This window comes from Eurypyga helias, unplaced genomic scaffold, assembly GCF_000690775.1.
Source record: "Eurypyga helias isolate BGI_N326 unplaced genomic scaffold, ASM69077v1 scaffold12948, whole genome shotgun sequence".
In the NCBI taxonomy this organism is placed as follows: Eukaryota; Metazoa; Chordata; class Aves; order Eurypygiformes; family Eurypygidae; genus Eurypyga; species Eurypyga helias.
In genome coordinates, this window is record NW_010268976.1 from 54,487 (window position 1) to 68,995 (window position 14,509).

At 45.1% G+C, this 14,509-nt stretch overlaps 1 protein-coding gene across 1 annotated transcript in view; it reads right to left on the reverse strand.

Moving 5' to 3' along the window:
* The window catches only part of ROR1 (receptor tyrosine kinase-like orphan receptor 1), a 53,360-nt gene extending 43,830 nt beyond the window's left edge, over nucleotides 1-9,530 (reverse strand). Inside the window, exon 1 of the mRNA XM_010157938.1 lies at nucleotides 9,461-9,530. Coding sequence (XP_010156240.1) covers nucleotides 9,461-9,503 — 43 coding nt within the window. The 5' untranslated portion in view covers nucleotides 9,504-9,530. The remainder of the gene's footprint in view (nucleotides 1-9,460) is intronic.
* Nucleotides 9,531-14,509: the final 4,979 nt, after the last annotated feature.

Here is a 14,509-nt window from a genome sequence, read left to right on the forward strand (position 1 = left end):
GACCCACTGCTTGCACACGAGGAAGACACCACGTCGCATGGCCATGGTCTCAGAACACGCCCCGTTTTGCCATAATCCATGACAGTCTCCCTGGATCACGGAGCTCCCCAGATGCCCAGCATTGACTCCCTCTGACCTAAAGAATTATTCCTTAGAAACACAGCGGTCCTTATGTACAAAGTAATTGCTGCTCTTCAGAATTAACCAGCCTGGTGGCACTGGCCATTGGAAAGTCTGAGTTTTAATCCTGGCTCTGAGCAGTCTTGGGTGAATCACTTCAGTTGTGATTTTCAGAAAAGCCAAAGGGAAGTAGACACCCAAAGCCAATCAAAGCTCACATGGGATTTGTGCAACTAAGTCCTTTTAAAAACAGCCTGAAACCTTTTGGCTCAATCTCTCCGGCTATAAAGTGAGGATAATAATCCCTCTTACATCATGGGGAGGCTGTTATGTACATTAATGAGATAATGCTCGTAAAGCACTTTGAAGGTGAAAAGTGCTATGCTGGGATAAGCACTGTTATTATATTTTATGTTAAATCTCAGGGTTTCAAGAACATAACAAAAGCCGGTCCATGTTTTGGAGAAGAACTCTATAAAACCCTTTTGGAAACACTTGAATTCACAGAAGTATGGCAGAATAGCCTGAAAAAGTTCTAAATAAAATTTAGCCCACCTATAATTTAATAATAGTCAAACTGATTTTTTTTTAATTTGTAAAAACAATTTACTGCTGGGCCCAGACCCTGAATGCCAAGTTTCAGCCCACAGAGATTTTTTTTTTAATGGCTGAGTTATAAACCCTTGAAAAATGCTGACAGCCCCTTTACTATAGCAGCACTAGCGGGTGCCCTATAATGAACTTTTAAATGACTTGAGATAATATCTGGAAAGCCAAGCCTGAAATATATTTCTGGTTTTGAGCCGTTGCCAATGCAAACACAACACATCATAAGTCATCTTCATGATTCTAAGCGCATAAATTGGAGACACTGCATATAAAATCCAAGTATTAGGTATCCTTCGTGGCCAAACTTTTCGCTGGTTTGATGTTACAGAACAGCAACAGCTGCGCAAGGACGAAATGTAGTGCCTTGCGTGTCTCGAACGAAGAGAAGTGTGTGTATTTCCACAGCTACGTCTTGACATTGTTAAATAGGAGCCTGCCCGGTTGTAATAAATCCTAAAGTATTCTACTACTTTTAAGTGGAACCCAGGTGGCTTTCAAAATAAAAGCTTGTCCTCTCTGGCCAAGGAATGTTAATCTCCTCTACGACCACATGGTTACTCTATCTTAAATTACCAAAGACAAATCTTAGAGCAGCAACACCCTCTTTGCTTGGAGGAGGATTTTGCTGGCCACGGGGAGACCTTTTTTCCCTGTGTGTGCTATATGTTTCTGATTTCACAAGGTGTTTAAAGCACGAGGGGGATGCAGGATTAGACCTTGAAATGTTCATTTCAAATGAATTGCTGTTTCATTTATCCTTTTCTTTATGCCCTTCTGATCTTTTGGAATAGTCAAAGAAAAGCTAAAATTAAAGCCTCCATTCAAGCCGTCGCAAGCCTGAAAACAGCTTTAATCCAGGTGCAAGAGAGAGGCCGGTGTACCAAGTCACCTCCCGTTACAGACGCGTAACAACACACCTCTCCGGAAAGGCACCTCTCCAAACCCTTCTCAAGCAAACCTACAGCTGTGGGGACGCCGTTTCCAGCTGCTGGATTGGAGAGCAAGTTCAGTTCTGGATTTGAGAATTCCAATGTGCCTCACAGCACGTGAAGCACCTACCTGACGGAGGCGGATAAAGCAGCTGGGACACCGAGTCTTAAACGTTTGTTGCATTTACCTTTGTGCACCAGGAGGTTTAGGAGCTCACTGCTTCTCTGTCCTAGCATGGACTGGCAATAAAGACAGGCAAAAAGTGTCTCAGTGTCTGCGAGACGGCTGAGTTTAAAGGCTGGCAACTTGAGAGTTTGTTTAAAGGAACATCCGAGTGTCCCACACAGGCTGCTGCCCAGTTTAATACCTGGAAAGAAGCATCTTCATTCATTCAGAGCTTTGGGTTATCCACGTTAGGCCAGTCTGATGCTGCATTTGGCTGCACCCCATACCCACATGTATCAGCACCACCCCTGAGCTCAAACCGTTGGAAATTTTCTGTATGGAATTGTTCTCTTCCGAGACAGTCAACAGCGCGGAGCCCAGCCAGCCTGAAGACACCGGAGGAGCTTGCTGGTTGTCCCATATGTTTAATCGACCTGAGTTTTAAGCTATTCCAGTTCAGCTAAAGAAGGAACCAGTGGGGTCTCTCACTGAAGTGTGGCTACAGGCAGAGCATACACTCCTTAGTTGGAAAAAGGATTAACCACTGATTGCTCCATCTGTCCGTAACTCACAAAGGAAGACAACTCCCGGCAGGTCCAACCTGTGGGTCGGATCAGCACACCCTTGTTATTTAAAAGGGGCAAAAGGAAGACCTATGGCTGGAATTTCACTTATTTTAAACAAATAAAAGTAGAGGAATGACAGTGGAGGAAAGCAGTATGACACCCAACCCACGATGTGGCAACCCATAAGAAGAAGATCAGCATTAAAGAAGTCCAGACAATCATGAGGAAACATGCAATGTCAACTGTCTTGGGACGAAAGGAAATACTCTACTGCCTGTGCTTGCCCAGCTTATTGTCAAACAAGTTTCCTCAGCGATGTGTATGTGCAGGACTCAATTCAGGACACGCCGCAGCTCAGTGTTAGGCTTTCTCTCCCCAGACACTGTAAGTTTTAGTGCCACCCAAGGATAATTTACTGAACTGAAACAGGCTGACCACTGCCCGAGGCTTCACAGCTTCTCAGATGTCCATGTAGGACATCCACTGTATTTGGGAATCTCAGAATTAATTGCTACTTTCTGATAATTAGCAGCTTAGAGACTGCCCTGGGCCACAGGGGAGGCAGGGCTTGTGGAGGCAAACTGGCACACAGATGCCCGCCGACTTCCGAAATATTATCTGGGGCTGAGCACCTGAATCCCATTGCTTTCGGATAGGACCTGGACAACTCACTGCCTTCACGCCAATGTGAATTCTGAATAGGCATCTGAGAGTTCACATCTGCCTCTCCTTTTATGAGTCAACTTCCAGGTTCAAGGACAGATGTCCTGGTGATAGCTTTGACGCTGTAATCTGGCGAGGGGAAATGAAGCTTTTCTTTACTCAGGAACCAGTTTTATAGCACAAGTAGGAAGCCTCTCAACTTTATCACACAGAAAAAAAAGTGATTTGGAATAGGTAAACAAATGTCCACATCCAGCTATAAACCCAACTACTGAAAACCATCAAGGGATTTTGTTGTCACTTTAGAAGCTGCTCTGCAGTAAAGAGCCACATACAAAAACTCAAGCTATTAAAGGAAGGGTATATGGAAAGGTATGTGCCTTAAGATTAATGCTGCAGAGTCAAAGAAAAGCTGTTATTTTTGACATTTTGACATAGCATCACTTTAGGATCTGGTTCTTATTAGCCCTTTCTGTGCCTTTTAAAGGTCTATTTTTTTAAAAAAATGAAAAAATGTCAGGAAATTTGGACCAGAAACTTACAATAAAACACGTCCCTTGACCCTCTGATCTATCAATCTTTCAAATAAACAAAGATAGCTGGATGAGCCAGGAAAAGGTTATTATATACAGTTACCTTATGTCTAATGGTCAGCTCTTCACTGCACACACTGGGGTTACATAAAAAATCCACTGTAAGCAAAGTATTTTGTGAAAGATTTTTGCCCTGAATGCCCCACGTTACTCTGGGTGGTTTCTTTTTCAGGTTGTGTTCCGTGACCTTCAAATTTCACACCCTGTATTATTTATAAATGAGACATTCAAGAAACACAAATTCTCAAATAAAAACGTACACTCTGTCAGTGGAAAAGCAAACAAAAGGACCTAATGTACTGTGGCTAAAAAAATTTTCAAACAAAGTAGCAGTAATTTACTGCCTCACTACTAATGGGACCCCACAAATAGAATCGGAATCCTGAGCCCCATCAGGGGAGCCTGATTTACCAAATATCCCCCAGATAATAAAGGAAAATAAGAAGGTAAATTGTGCATGAATGTGAAAGCTGTAATTCTTCCCCTTTCACCACACGTATCAAATTCACATCCCGTGATTTCAAAAGAAAATCTGGAAATCTCTAAAGAACTGGGGCTAAAGTTAGGAGGCCTCGATCCACCTGGTTTTCTCCACGTTTGGTTTTGTTTATGCTTTTCATGATGTAGTTTGCCTAAGGGTCAAATCTCCCTGGGACATCAGAAAGATTTTTTTCCTGTAAGAACTCATATCCCTGCCTGGAGAGACTTGCCAAGGTGACAGCTTTAGCCTGGACTCATCAGTGAGGATGGCAAGGCTTGCTTCTCCCCCTGGAAAGGCCCCAGACCCAAAGGGTCCATCAGCAGCATTGGCTGTACCCACTGGGATGTCCTGCAGCCCCTTCTGTGCTCCGTGGCTTCCTCCAGTTCTGTATCTGCCGTGTAACCGGCCCTGCCAGGGGATGCTCCAAGAAGTTAATGACACGTGGTCACGTCCACAGGGTCGTGGAGCAAATAACAGCCCTCCCATCCCCTGCTTTGGGCTTCCACAGTTAATGGTCTTTTCAGCCTAAGTGATTCCATGATTCACTGATTAAGTTATTCTATGATACGCCTTTGAATACCTCAGGACAAATCCCAGCTTAACCTTAAATCCTTGTCTGATTTGGGGTGCATTTTGTGAAGTACTGACTCTTGTTGCCAAGCTGCCCAAGGAACATTTTCATCCCTACAACACGCGGAGCACTGCGGGACTAAGTGCTGCCGCAGCTGGGGCTCCAAGGTCTAAGCCCACAGAGACTGGGAGCAGTGGGGAGCTCAAAGCCCCGGCTTGGGATCACAGACATCTGGAAATGAAACTGGTTCCCAAGCCCTGAATCATTCCAACGTTTTATACTTGTTTGCCAAAGCCGATAGGCCATGAAAGGGAAAGGAAAACGGGCAGTTTCTGCAAAAACCCACACGAGAAGGTTTTCTCTGGAAACTGAAGGGCCAAGTGAAGAGCTCCTGAGAGAAGCAGGTACCAGCAATGGGATAACATGCTGCATCCCAGCACCGGTGTCCTCAGCTCTGGCTCAGCCACGGCCAGGACACATCCTCGTGCATGGTGAGGGAGCTGCCGTGGTGAAACGAGCTCCTGAGGAGGCTGAAGGTGGGCATGGGTGGAGCGGGGAGGACTGGAATAGGGAAAGCTGCAGTGACAGCCACCGTTCTCTTATCACTCCTGTAGACTGAACGTCCACTCAAGCTGAATCCTACTCACAGTGACAAGAAAAGAGTATTTCAAAGCTGACTCTTTCTTGGCAAAGACTCCAATATTATCCTTGCCTAAGGATGAAGAGTTCCCAAACAATTCCTCTACTGTATCGGATATAAATAGGCTCTCATTCAAATTCAGGCCTATCTTTTCTTTGTAAATAAACTGACATCTGACGGAAGGAAAAGCCTCCCCTTCCACAACTGTTGTTTTGGGGAAGAGAAGCAGCTGAATGAAGGGCTCATCACCTTTTTAAATAAGGATCAGGGAGAAGGAGAGCTCATGGTAAAATGGAAGCTTTCTCAAACAAACAGCTGAAGCAGGAGCCTGTCCCGTGGTGTAAGAGGGAGACAACGCATAAGTAAGGAAAAATGAGAAACTGAAATGCCTGAAGCAACAGGAAGGAAACAAGAGCAAAGGAGGCTGCCTGCCTTGTTCCCTCTACAGCTGGTGTGCCCCAGAACTGAGTCCCATTAAAGAAGGGAGCACGGACCCTAAAAGCTGGCACCAGGGCAGAGCATCCTCGTAAACTCCACTTACTCCCGCTGTCATCTGGCCTTTTCATTTTGGCTCAGGTATCACCTATTGCCGCAGCCGATGTCACACAACTCCGGGTAAGGAAATGGCTGTAAGCCACCAAGGCGAGTGTCAGGAGCGGTTAAAGCCTGGTGCAAGAGGCACACGCGGGAGCACCAAGGGAGCCCTCTCCGAGCCTCACGAAGCCATGACCTACGTCTCCCGCTCACCTGGCAGCAACAGCGTCCCCGAGGAAACCTCAGCTCGCCACCTGGGGCTGAAAGGGTCCGCATCCTACCCCCGAACCTCTGAGATGGGCCTTTTCCTACCAGTGGAGCCCCCTTTTTTCCCTGAATTTCACTCACTTCTCCTTATATAATTCAATATTTATTGGATCACATTTTCATTTCTCTTTTTCCCTTGTGGCACTGCCCTGCTCGCCATGATTTACCAGTTAGAAAAGCAAGAGAAATGCTCACAGCTACATTTCCCCTATTTTAAAAGTGATTATTTTTTATTTTTTATGCACAGTTTGTTTGTTTTTTCAAGGTTTTGGTGAGAAACCACCTCCTCCCTCCCATCAATCGTTGCTTTCAACAGCTCTTCACGGGTGGCTGCGTCTCTTTTAAATTCATTTCCTGTTAAAAAGAATAAACAGGCAACTGTTTAATGCTGTCGATTTAGCTTATTTAATAGAAATTGAAACCTGAACAGGGCTCAGTTGTAAGATAATCACTGCCGAACTCGCCGAGCTGGGGAGAGCACCGTATTAAGTAATTATTTCAAAATGCAGAATATTGTTTAGCAGACTATGAGCTGCTCCTCCTTCTCAAACACAGGAGACATATTTGAGGAAGAGATGCTCATTTCCAAAAGGCAACAGGTAGAGTTAGAGCCACTTAAAGCAGACAGCCATTTAATCAGGAAATTTGGCTGCAAACCGCTTTCATGTGGTGAACTTAATAGGCTTTAAAATGAGTTTTACTGGGACGGCTGCGTGACCTCACGGCTGACTGCAGCAAAGACAAGTGGATGTTGGTTTCGTGAGATGCTTGTTTGCAAAAGAAATGGAAACTAAGCGCACGCCTGATTTTCCCCTCCGAGGTCTCGACTCACCGCGTCAGCGTGCGCTGCAGCATGTCTGGCTTTACGCAAGCGAGAGTTTCAAAGACTTTGGTAGCACCAGCAGCTCCCACATTAAAGCCCCTGCTTCTCTCTTGGACAAGACAAAACGTGTGCACCTCGCTTTGCTCGTAGGCACAGTGAGAGAATCCGCCCCTCTGACTAAGCTTTTTGGGTACCAAATGCATTTTAATCACGTATGTAAATCCGTGTTTAGGTGTGTAAGCTTACAGCAGTCTAAATGCTAATCAGCTCCAGCAAAGGGGCTGGTAATCCCTGAGGAATGCAGGATTCAGAGCGGTAATTGCCACATTCCAGGTGGATTAGAAGTGTGAAACTTTATTTTACCTGTTTCTGACAATACAGCTCAGGAACAGGTGCCGTGGAAGTAATGCGGAAAATGGTTTAATTACTAAGGTAGAGGCCTGGCTCAGCGCTGGCACCTTCGCTTTGAGCAATCAGATGACTCAACATCCAGGACGGTGGCAGTCATCCCAAATTTTAGCTCTGCTAGCTCAGGAGCTGCTGCTTCCCAACTGAGCCAGGACACTGAGGGTGGGACACCTGAACCCTGGCTGATAGGATCCAGCGTGGAGAGTATTCTGAAGAAAGCAGACGCCGAAGGCGACAGGCAGTCCCTGCAGCTTTCTCTGGTTCCCAGCTGTGTCAGTCCAACCAAGGCTTTGGAAAGTGCCCACCTGGGCACATGCCACAGAAAATAAAGGAGCATTTGAACCACCAGCTGATAACAAGCCTAACCAGAATATGGGTTAAAAGTCAGCCTGGTCATAAGAAAGCAGTCTACACAAAAGTTCCCATTAGGAGTAACAACAAAGAAGCTACTGGGGGCTATTTTTCAGCAAAGATCAGCTACATTTTACTGTAAAACTACGCTGTCTTCAACATCTCTTCTGTATGTTCCACTCCATCTGGGTTCTGGTTGGAAGCACACAGCTTTCCCTGCAATGTATCGCAACCGATGGGCGCTTTACCAACTGAACCCTTGGGCTCACAGTGGAGAACAAAGAATCTATCACTGATGATCAGGTGTGATGGTATTTCCACCACTTCAACAAAGCGTGACCTTCTCCTGTGACCATGGGCTGGGTTCCTAGAGAAAACTCCACGGTGTAGGTTAGTAAAGGCTGCCTGGCAATGATATCGTAAGAGGCCCGAATTAAGACTGTCCGATTGCCTTCTCTCCAGCATTTCCTAACTTCTGAGTGCTTGGCTTTGTGGCCTGAACTTGCTTTTTCTAGGCCACTTATTTCTTTCTTGATTTTTAAAGAACCAAACAAAGCTGCCAAAGAAGCAAAGAAACACACAGGCATCTTGTTCTGGGGAACAACCACCCTCACTCCTCCACAGCTTCGGGATGTTCCCTGAGCACAGCCCGGACCCGTGGACCTGCCATGGGCACCTGGATGAATCACTGTCGTGGGATAAGACATCCATTCTGTCAACACCTTCTTCAAGCAATTTACTGTGAATTGGGAATGACTACATGCTTTTCTCCCTTCCCCACCAGGAAGCAAAAGCCTTTCGTCTTCCCCAGCGTGTCCTGCATCAGCAGAAAGTCCTGCTCCTTCCCTCGTGGGAAGGCAGGTGTGAAAGAGTCCACCTTGCCTTCAAGTATCCACAGCGACATATTCTCTTCATACTTAAGCACAGAAAACACATTTATGCTTAAACATAAAACATTATGAACACATGTTCATAAAAAACATTAACAAAATACAGACAATAACATTTGGGAAAACCATCTGTGGCAGAGCTCCACTATGGGAAATTTCAGTCTAAAGAGTTAGTGGTTGGCAAAGTTATAAGCCAAGGAGAAGAGCAGCTGACAAACTGCAGAGTTAGAGAGGCTAACAGCATCCTCCAAGGAAACGGCATGTTCGAAGACCGGATTGACTCAGGAGCTGCAGGCCACGGCCTTGCAATATGGGCTAGAGGAAGCTATGCAGTTTGGCTTAAATAATTGGTGGTGCATAATTTACAAAATGAAGGGGAATGAGAAATATATACCTTTTTTCCTTATATATATCCCAATATATACCCTTCGGAGAGCTCCAAATCGCACATAATTACCACCTGCAAATGTATTTTCCCCCATCTATTCATTTAAAGCCTCAAAATTTCATAATAAAACACATCAAGGCAAACTGCCTGTTGCTTGTTAATTTTGAGTTCAAATCCTAAGATCCACCAGACAAAATGTCAAGCACTTCATAAACCAACAGAACTCACATCTTGAAATATTTTTACCATGTGGAACATTTTACTGGTACAAGAAACGAACACAGCGTTCTCCAGAAATCACAGAACCACATGTAATTAAATGTCAAACGATCACAAGGCAAACAAGGTTTATCTTAAATGCCCCCTTGCCCCTCTGCTTGTTGATTTGGCCAAGTCAAGAAGAAGAATTGAAATTTTTAAATCTGATTTCACATCTTTCTGGGGTTTTTTTGTCCGCTTACCTTTATCTAATTCACTTGAGATGTTCCATGATGCTGTAGGCATGAAATCAGCAACAACTGATGAATTTGCTCCTGGAAGGGAAAAATAGAAAAAAAAGAAAGATGCTGTTAATATATTGATTCTACATCATCAGGAGAGTCAGAGGGATTTATAAAGCCGCAGTCAGAGTAATAAAATTATCTGAAGCGCTATTAAAAAGCACTCGATGCTGTGTGTTGGCAGGCTGAGCCATATGGGTAGCAGAACCAGCAAAGTGGAAAAAGGCACAGGGCCAGCGCTGGAGTTTGTTCTGCAAGGCTGTCACTGTGAGGCCTCCTGTTAATTAAGCAACCAATCTCGGAGATGTATTTAGCCCACCTTAAAATCTCTCCGCGAGTTTTATAGAGGTAGAACGACTCTGCAGTGTTAGAGCTAAGAAAAACACGAACGCCACGGGCTTGCTGAACATGTTATCTATTAACATTTACGAGCGATTTTAAGCCTGCAAACCCATGTGCAGAAGAAGAGACACAGTTTATGCACTGAAGTTAATAGGGCTACTTGTATGAGAAATCCTTCTCCGACTCATGTAAACACAGGCTGGAAAGTCTGATCAGCAGCAGCATTTTCTTATCGCTATGATCCTTTCTTCGTTGTCAAGAAAAAGCTGATTAGCCACCTGAGGCTGCATTTATGTTTTTACCTTCTTTTTAACACACAAACAGTAAGTCGTAGGGCGGGTGGTGCTAAGGGAACAGCCAGCATAGTTCCAGCCCCAGCCATGGTACAACACCTCCCCGTATCGGAACACCCATGATTTCATCAAAACTCTGACGAGGACTCTGGTGTGTAACTGCCACAGCAGCACTTCCCACTTCCCGATGGGCCACGGTGGCCCACGAGATGCTGGGCTCCCCAAGGGTCTTTGCAAAAGCACCGTCAGCTGCATAAACCCATCGTCACACGGGGTGGGGGCTCACAGTCCCCTTGTACCAGCTGACCCACGTGTGCCTTCTGGAAAGGACAGCTTTGGAAGTCAGCCCCCAGGGATTAATACGCATATATATGAAATATAGTGGCAAGGGTGGGGAGAATGGTATGGCTCGATACAAGGCACGGAAGCACACTGCACCCCCTAATTCCCTGTGTCCACCCGGCCCCAGGAAACCTGACCTCAAAAAGGAGGAGAGCAATGCTGGACCGGAGTGCTATGGCACCGAACGTGGGAGAGGAGAGAGAGTTTGAAATGAAAACAAGCATGTGTCCAACATGTCAGTGATCTGAGCGAGACACAGAAAAGACTCACTACAAATTAAGACCCCGTGGCCCGAACCTGTACCCTAGCTCGACCCCCAGCGCCACGTGATTTTGGTGCCATAGGTACTCGGCAAGAGCAGCGTCAGGATGCTGAGCATGAGCGGGATCCCAGATGAGAACAGGAATACTTTGAAGTGTACTGGTTTTATTTTGACACCATCCCTTGACCCCCAGACATCTTTTAACTGTAAAGCAATTTCAGTCATAAAACCGTGGCAGCACGATGATATGCAAAGATGTTCCGGGCTCATCTGATCAGTTAGCAACAATGCTATTTCATTAAGAAATCACGAGAAAATTGTAAACACAAAGTCATACAAATACATGAAGCAGTTAAGTTCAGATACAGCCACTACACTTGTTATAAATATCGTCTTTCTTAAAAGCCCACCTGGAAGCACTGCTTATTTAAGCCTCTGTCAAATATTTCCAACGTAAACACCGAATTCGAAGGCATTATAACTTACCTACAAACACAGCCCCTGGCCTGTGTAGGATATGCAGGGCAAGAAACCCACTCAGGGGGACAGATCCGGAGCCCATGTGAAACGGCATCGCTCTGAAGCCAGGAGATTGTTTACATAAGCTGAGATTTTGGCCCACTGTGTCCAACCCTACTCATGCCTTATTTTTTAACAGTTGTGCTTCTTACCTAACCCAAACGTTAGGGACCACGTGGCTGAAAGACCCGCAAGGTGTAAGGAAAACAAAACGGATCCAGCGCTAACGTTACCTTCGGGGTGACCGTGATCATCCAAGCAGCAGGACACTGTGGTCAACGGATCTGCTCCAAGGCTAATGCCGAGATGTGGGGTAGGTGACAAACAGCAGGTGGGCCAAAAGCTGACCAGGACCTGGTCGATACCAGAGGTTGGGATGTTCAATCTCCTACACTTCCCCTGGGTGCTTGCCTTTCCATCCCCCCCAACCCAAAAAATGGGGCAGCTCCTGTACGTTTGTGATAAAACCCCTCTAAGAGGTGCCGTTGAAACCCAACAGGTTCATCTCACATCCACAGGCTCAAACCCACAGGCAATAGGTTATGTTTGCTCACACACTCAAGTTTTGGAGCTGACAATCTGTTTTCTGTGGGTAATATTACCAGTTCACCTGAAAATATTCCACTATTAAAAGCCCACAAATGAATCATATTCTGCAAACAGCTAACACACATAAACCAAAGGGAAAGAAAAAGTCCGAACAATACCATGGCCAAATGCAGTATTTTGCTATTTAAAACTCGATTGGAACGTACAATCAACTCAAATTCAGTGCAGAAAACAAAAAAAACCCAGAAAAAAAGTCCACAAGACACACATGAATTTCATTTCTGTCTGCGATGGCTTAGGATTGCTGTGCACAAAAGTGAGAGCAGTGATATTTCTCCTTGGAAAAGCTGTGTTATAACCTTCAGGGCACATCCGAAGCACACTCTGTCAGAAGGTGAGCTCCCAGCCAGCCCACGGAGCGAGGTGAGTCATGGATGGGAGAAGCATCAAAGCCTCCTCTGAGCAAACTCATTCCTCCCCTGGAACCAAACCCACCTCCTGCTCCTGCCTGATCCGCCTCGCTCGGTAACTGCCTCCGGGAGGAAAACGTGTTTGCAAAACCAGGCTGGGAATGAGTAGGACGTTTTTTTCCCTTTTGGGATCCACAGTGTTCCAGTGGGTCAAAGCTGGAGCACCGAGACCGTCACTACGGCTATTCCTGCACAACAGCTTGGAGAGCAGGGAGCAGCACTCAGCAGCCCTGCTTGCCAAAGGCCCATCCGCTCACTTCAGCCACACATCCGACCTTGGAACTTCCCCCAGGTCAACTGCTCCCTTCACTCTGTAAATCCCATATACAGGATTTACGCACCCCAACTTGCGTTTGGGGCACTGCAACAGGTTCAGTCATTGCTGACACCATTAAAACAAGAAGAAAAAAAAATCTGCTTAACCTTGCAACTGGATTTCAAATTAGGAGTTTAAAAATTAAGCCTTAATTGTTAAAAATGTCCTCTCATGCCCTGCTTTAACTATTTAAACAACAAGATTTTTTTTGAAAGAAAGTCAACCTGATAAACGTGATTGGTGAGAGAACCATTATCCCGTTAAGGTTTTATATAGAGATGAAATCATTCCAGATGAATAAGAAATCTTATCCTTAATACTGGAAAGATAAGTATCTCTTCAAATCTCTATCACTATTAAGAAACGTTAGTCTTAAGTTAATGAGAAATCACAACAGACAATTATAACCCCAAGGAAAAGCCAAGAAAAGTGTATTCAAACACACTCCCCCCAGAGAAGTTGGCTAACGTCTGATTTTATTACCATCTTGCATAAGTGTAGGGAGAATTTCACACAAGTCAGACCTTTTAAAGCCTTTGCGATTAAATAAACTTCATTAAGGTTTACAAAAATCTGCCGCTGAAGAAACGCTACAGAGCTAGTTCTGACCGGAGGCACACACTGCTGTCTCATTTTCTCACCAGCAGCAACCAGTACTCAGCACTCCAGGGTTTGTATTGTCCCGGTCACAGACCGGCAAAAGGATGAGGCAGCCTCATCCCTTGGCCACGGAACCAGAAAGGAGAAGATCCAGGCCCCGCGCCCAGGCTAATTAGTATCTCTGTGCGACACGCTGTAACGTGCGGTAAAGAGAATGGAAGTCAAACCAGGAAAAAGGCAGGTGACACCAAACCCAGAAATGACTGAAGATTTTAATGGGGAATAAATCTGCTCTATAGAAACAAAGCAGAGAGCAAAGCAAGGCTAGGAATGTGGGTACTCTGCCCTACGAGCGATGCACGGGGTTTGAGAGGCTGCTAAGTGTCAGGACATACCCATCAGTTGGTGTGTTGCCTGGGACAGGCTTTCTTCTCAGGTGGAGAGAAGAAAACCCCAGATCTAGCAGGGTCCTATCTTTTTAAGGCAGAAGATACAACTAGTTCAAACATGCAAACAAAAAATTTAAGGTGTCTTCTTAATGGGCATCCTGTGTCTTACTTTATATCAAACCAGTGGGTCATTCTATACCCTCACTGTATAGCCTAATTATCTAATTATACATATAATAGGGAGTAAGTCATTTTTTCTGACATAAATATGAATGTGACCGCAACATATGCGATTCAGATCTCACTGCAGAGCACCCAAAATAGCCAAAGGAATAACCAAGGAGTTAGAAGTCTGAGTAATAAGATGAACTATATAAAATGAATGTTTAAACTAAATAAAAAGTGTTCCATTTGTGCATTTCTTTCTGAAACGGCACAGAAAGCCAACCCCAAGTGTGATTTGTTCACCTGTGAAGGAATTTGCCTAAGGAAGTGATAAAACCCCAATTTCACGAGACACTAAAACGAACATTGGGCAAGACATTACTGCACATACAACTGGGGAGCTATCCCACGCTGCCCGCAGGGTCAGGACAAGATAACTGAACAGGCGATTCGGACACAAGGATTTTGGTCAAATCGCCGATACACACTTTATAGCTGCAGATCCAGTAGAAAAATCGACACCCCTTAAAGAGGTGGCTAAAAATCTTCAGAAAACAGACGCTTTTGGTATCCTGCTTGGATATAATGCTGAGAAAACAGGAACCGTAGATGAAGTTATACAGACTCAGAGCAAAACCTAATTATACTAAGTGCTCAGTATTTTTTGCTTTTCTGCACATTCCAGACCGACACTTCATCTTTCTCTCTGTCTAGTTCCTACCTGACTGATCTCTTCCAGGATCTTCCCACAGATGCCTCACGG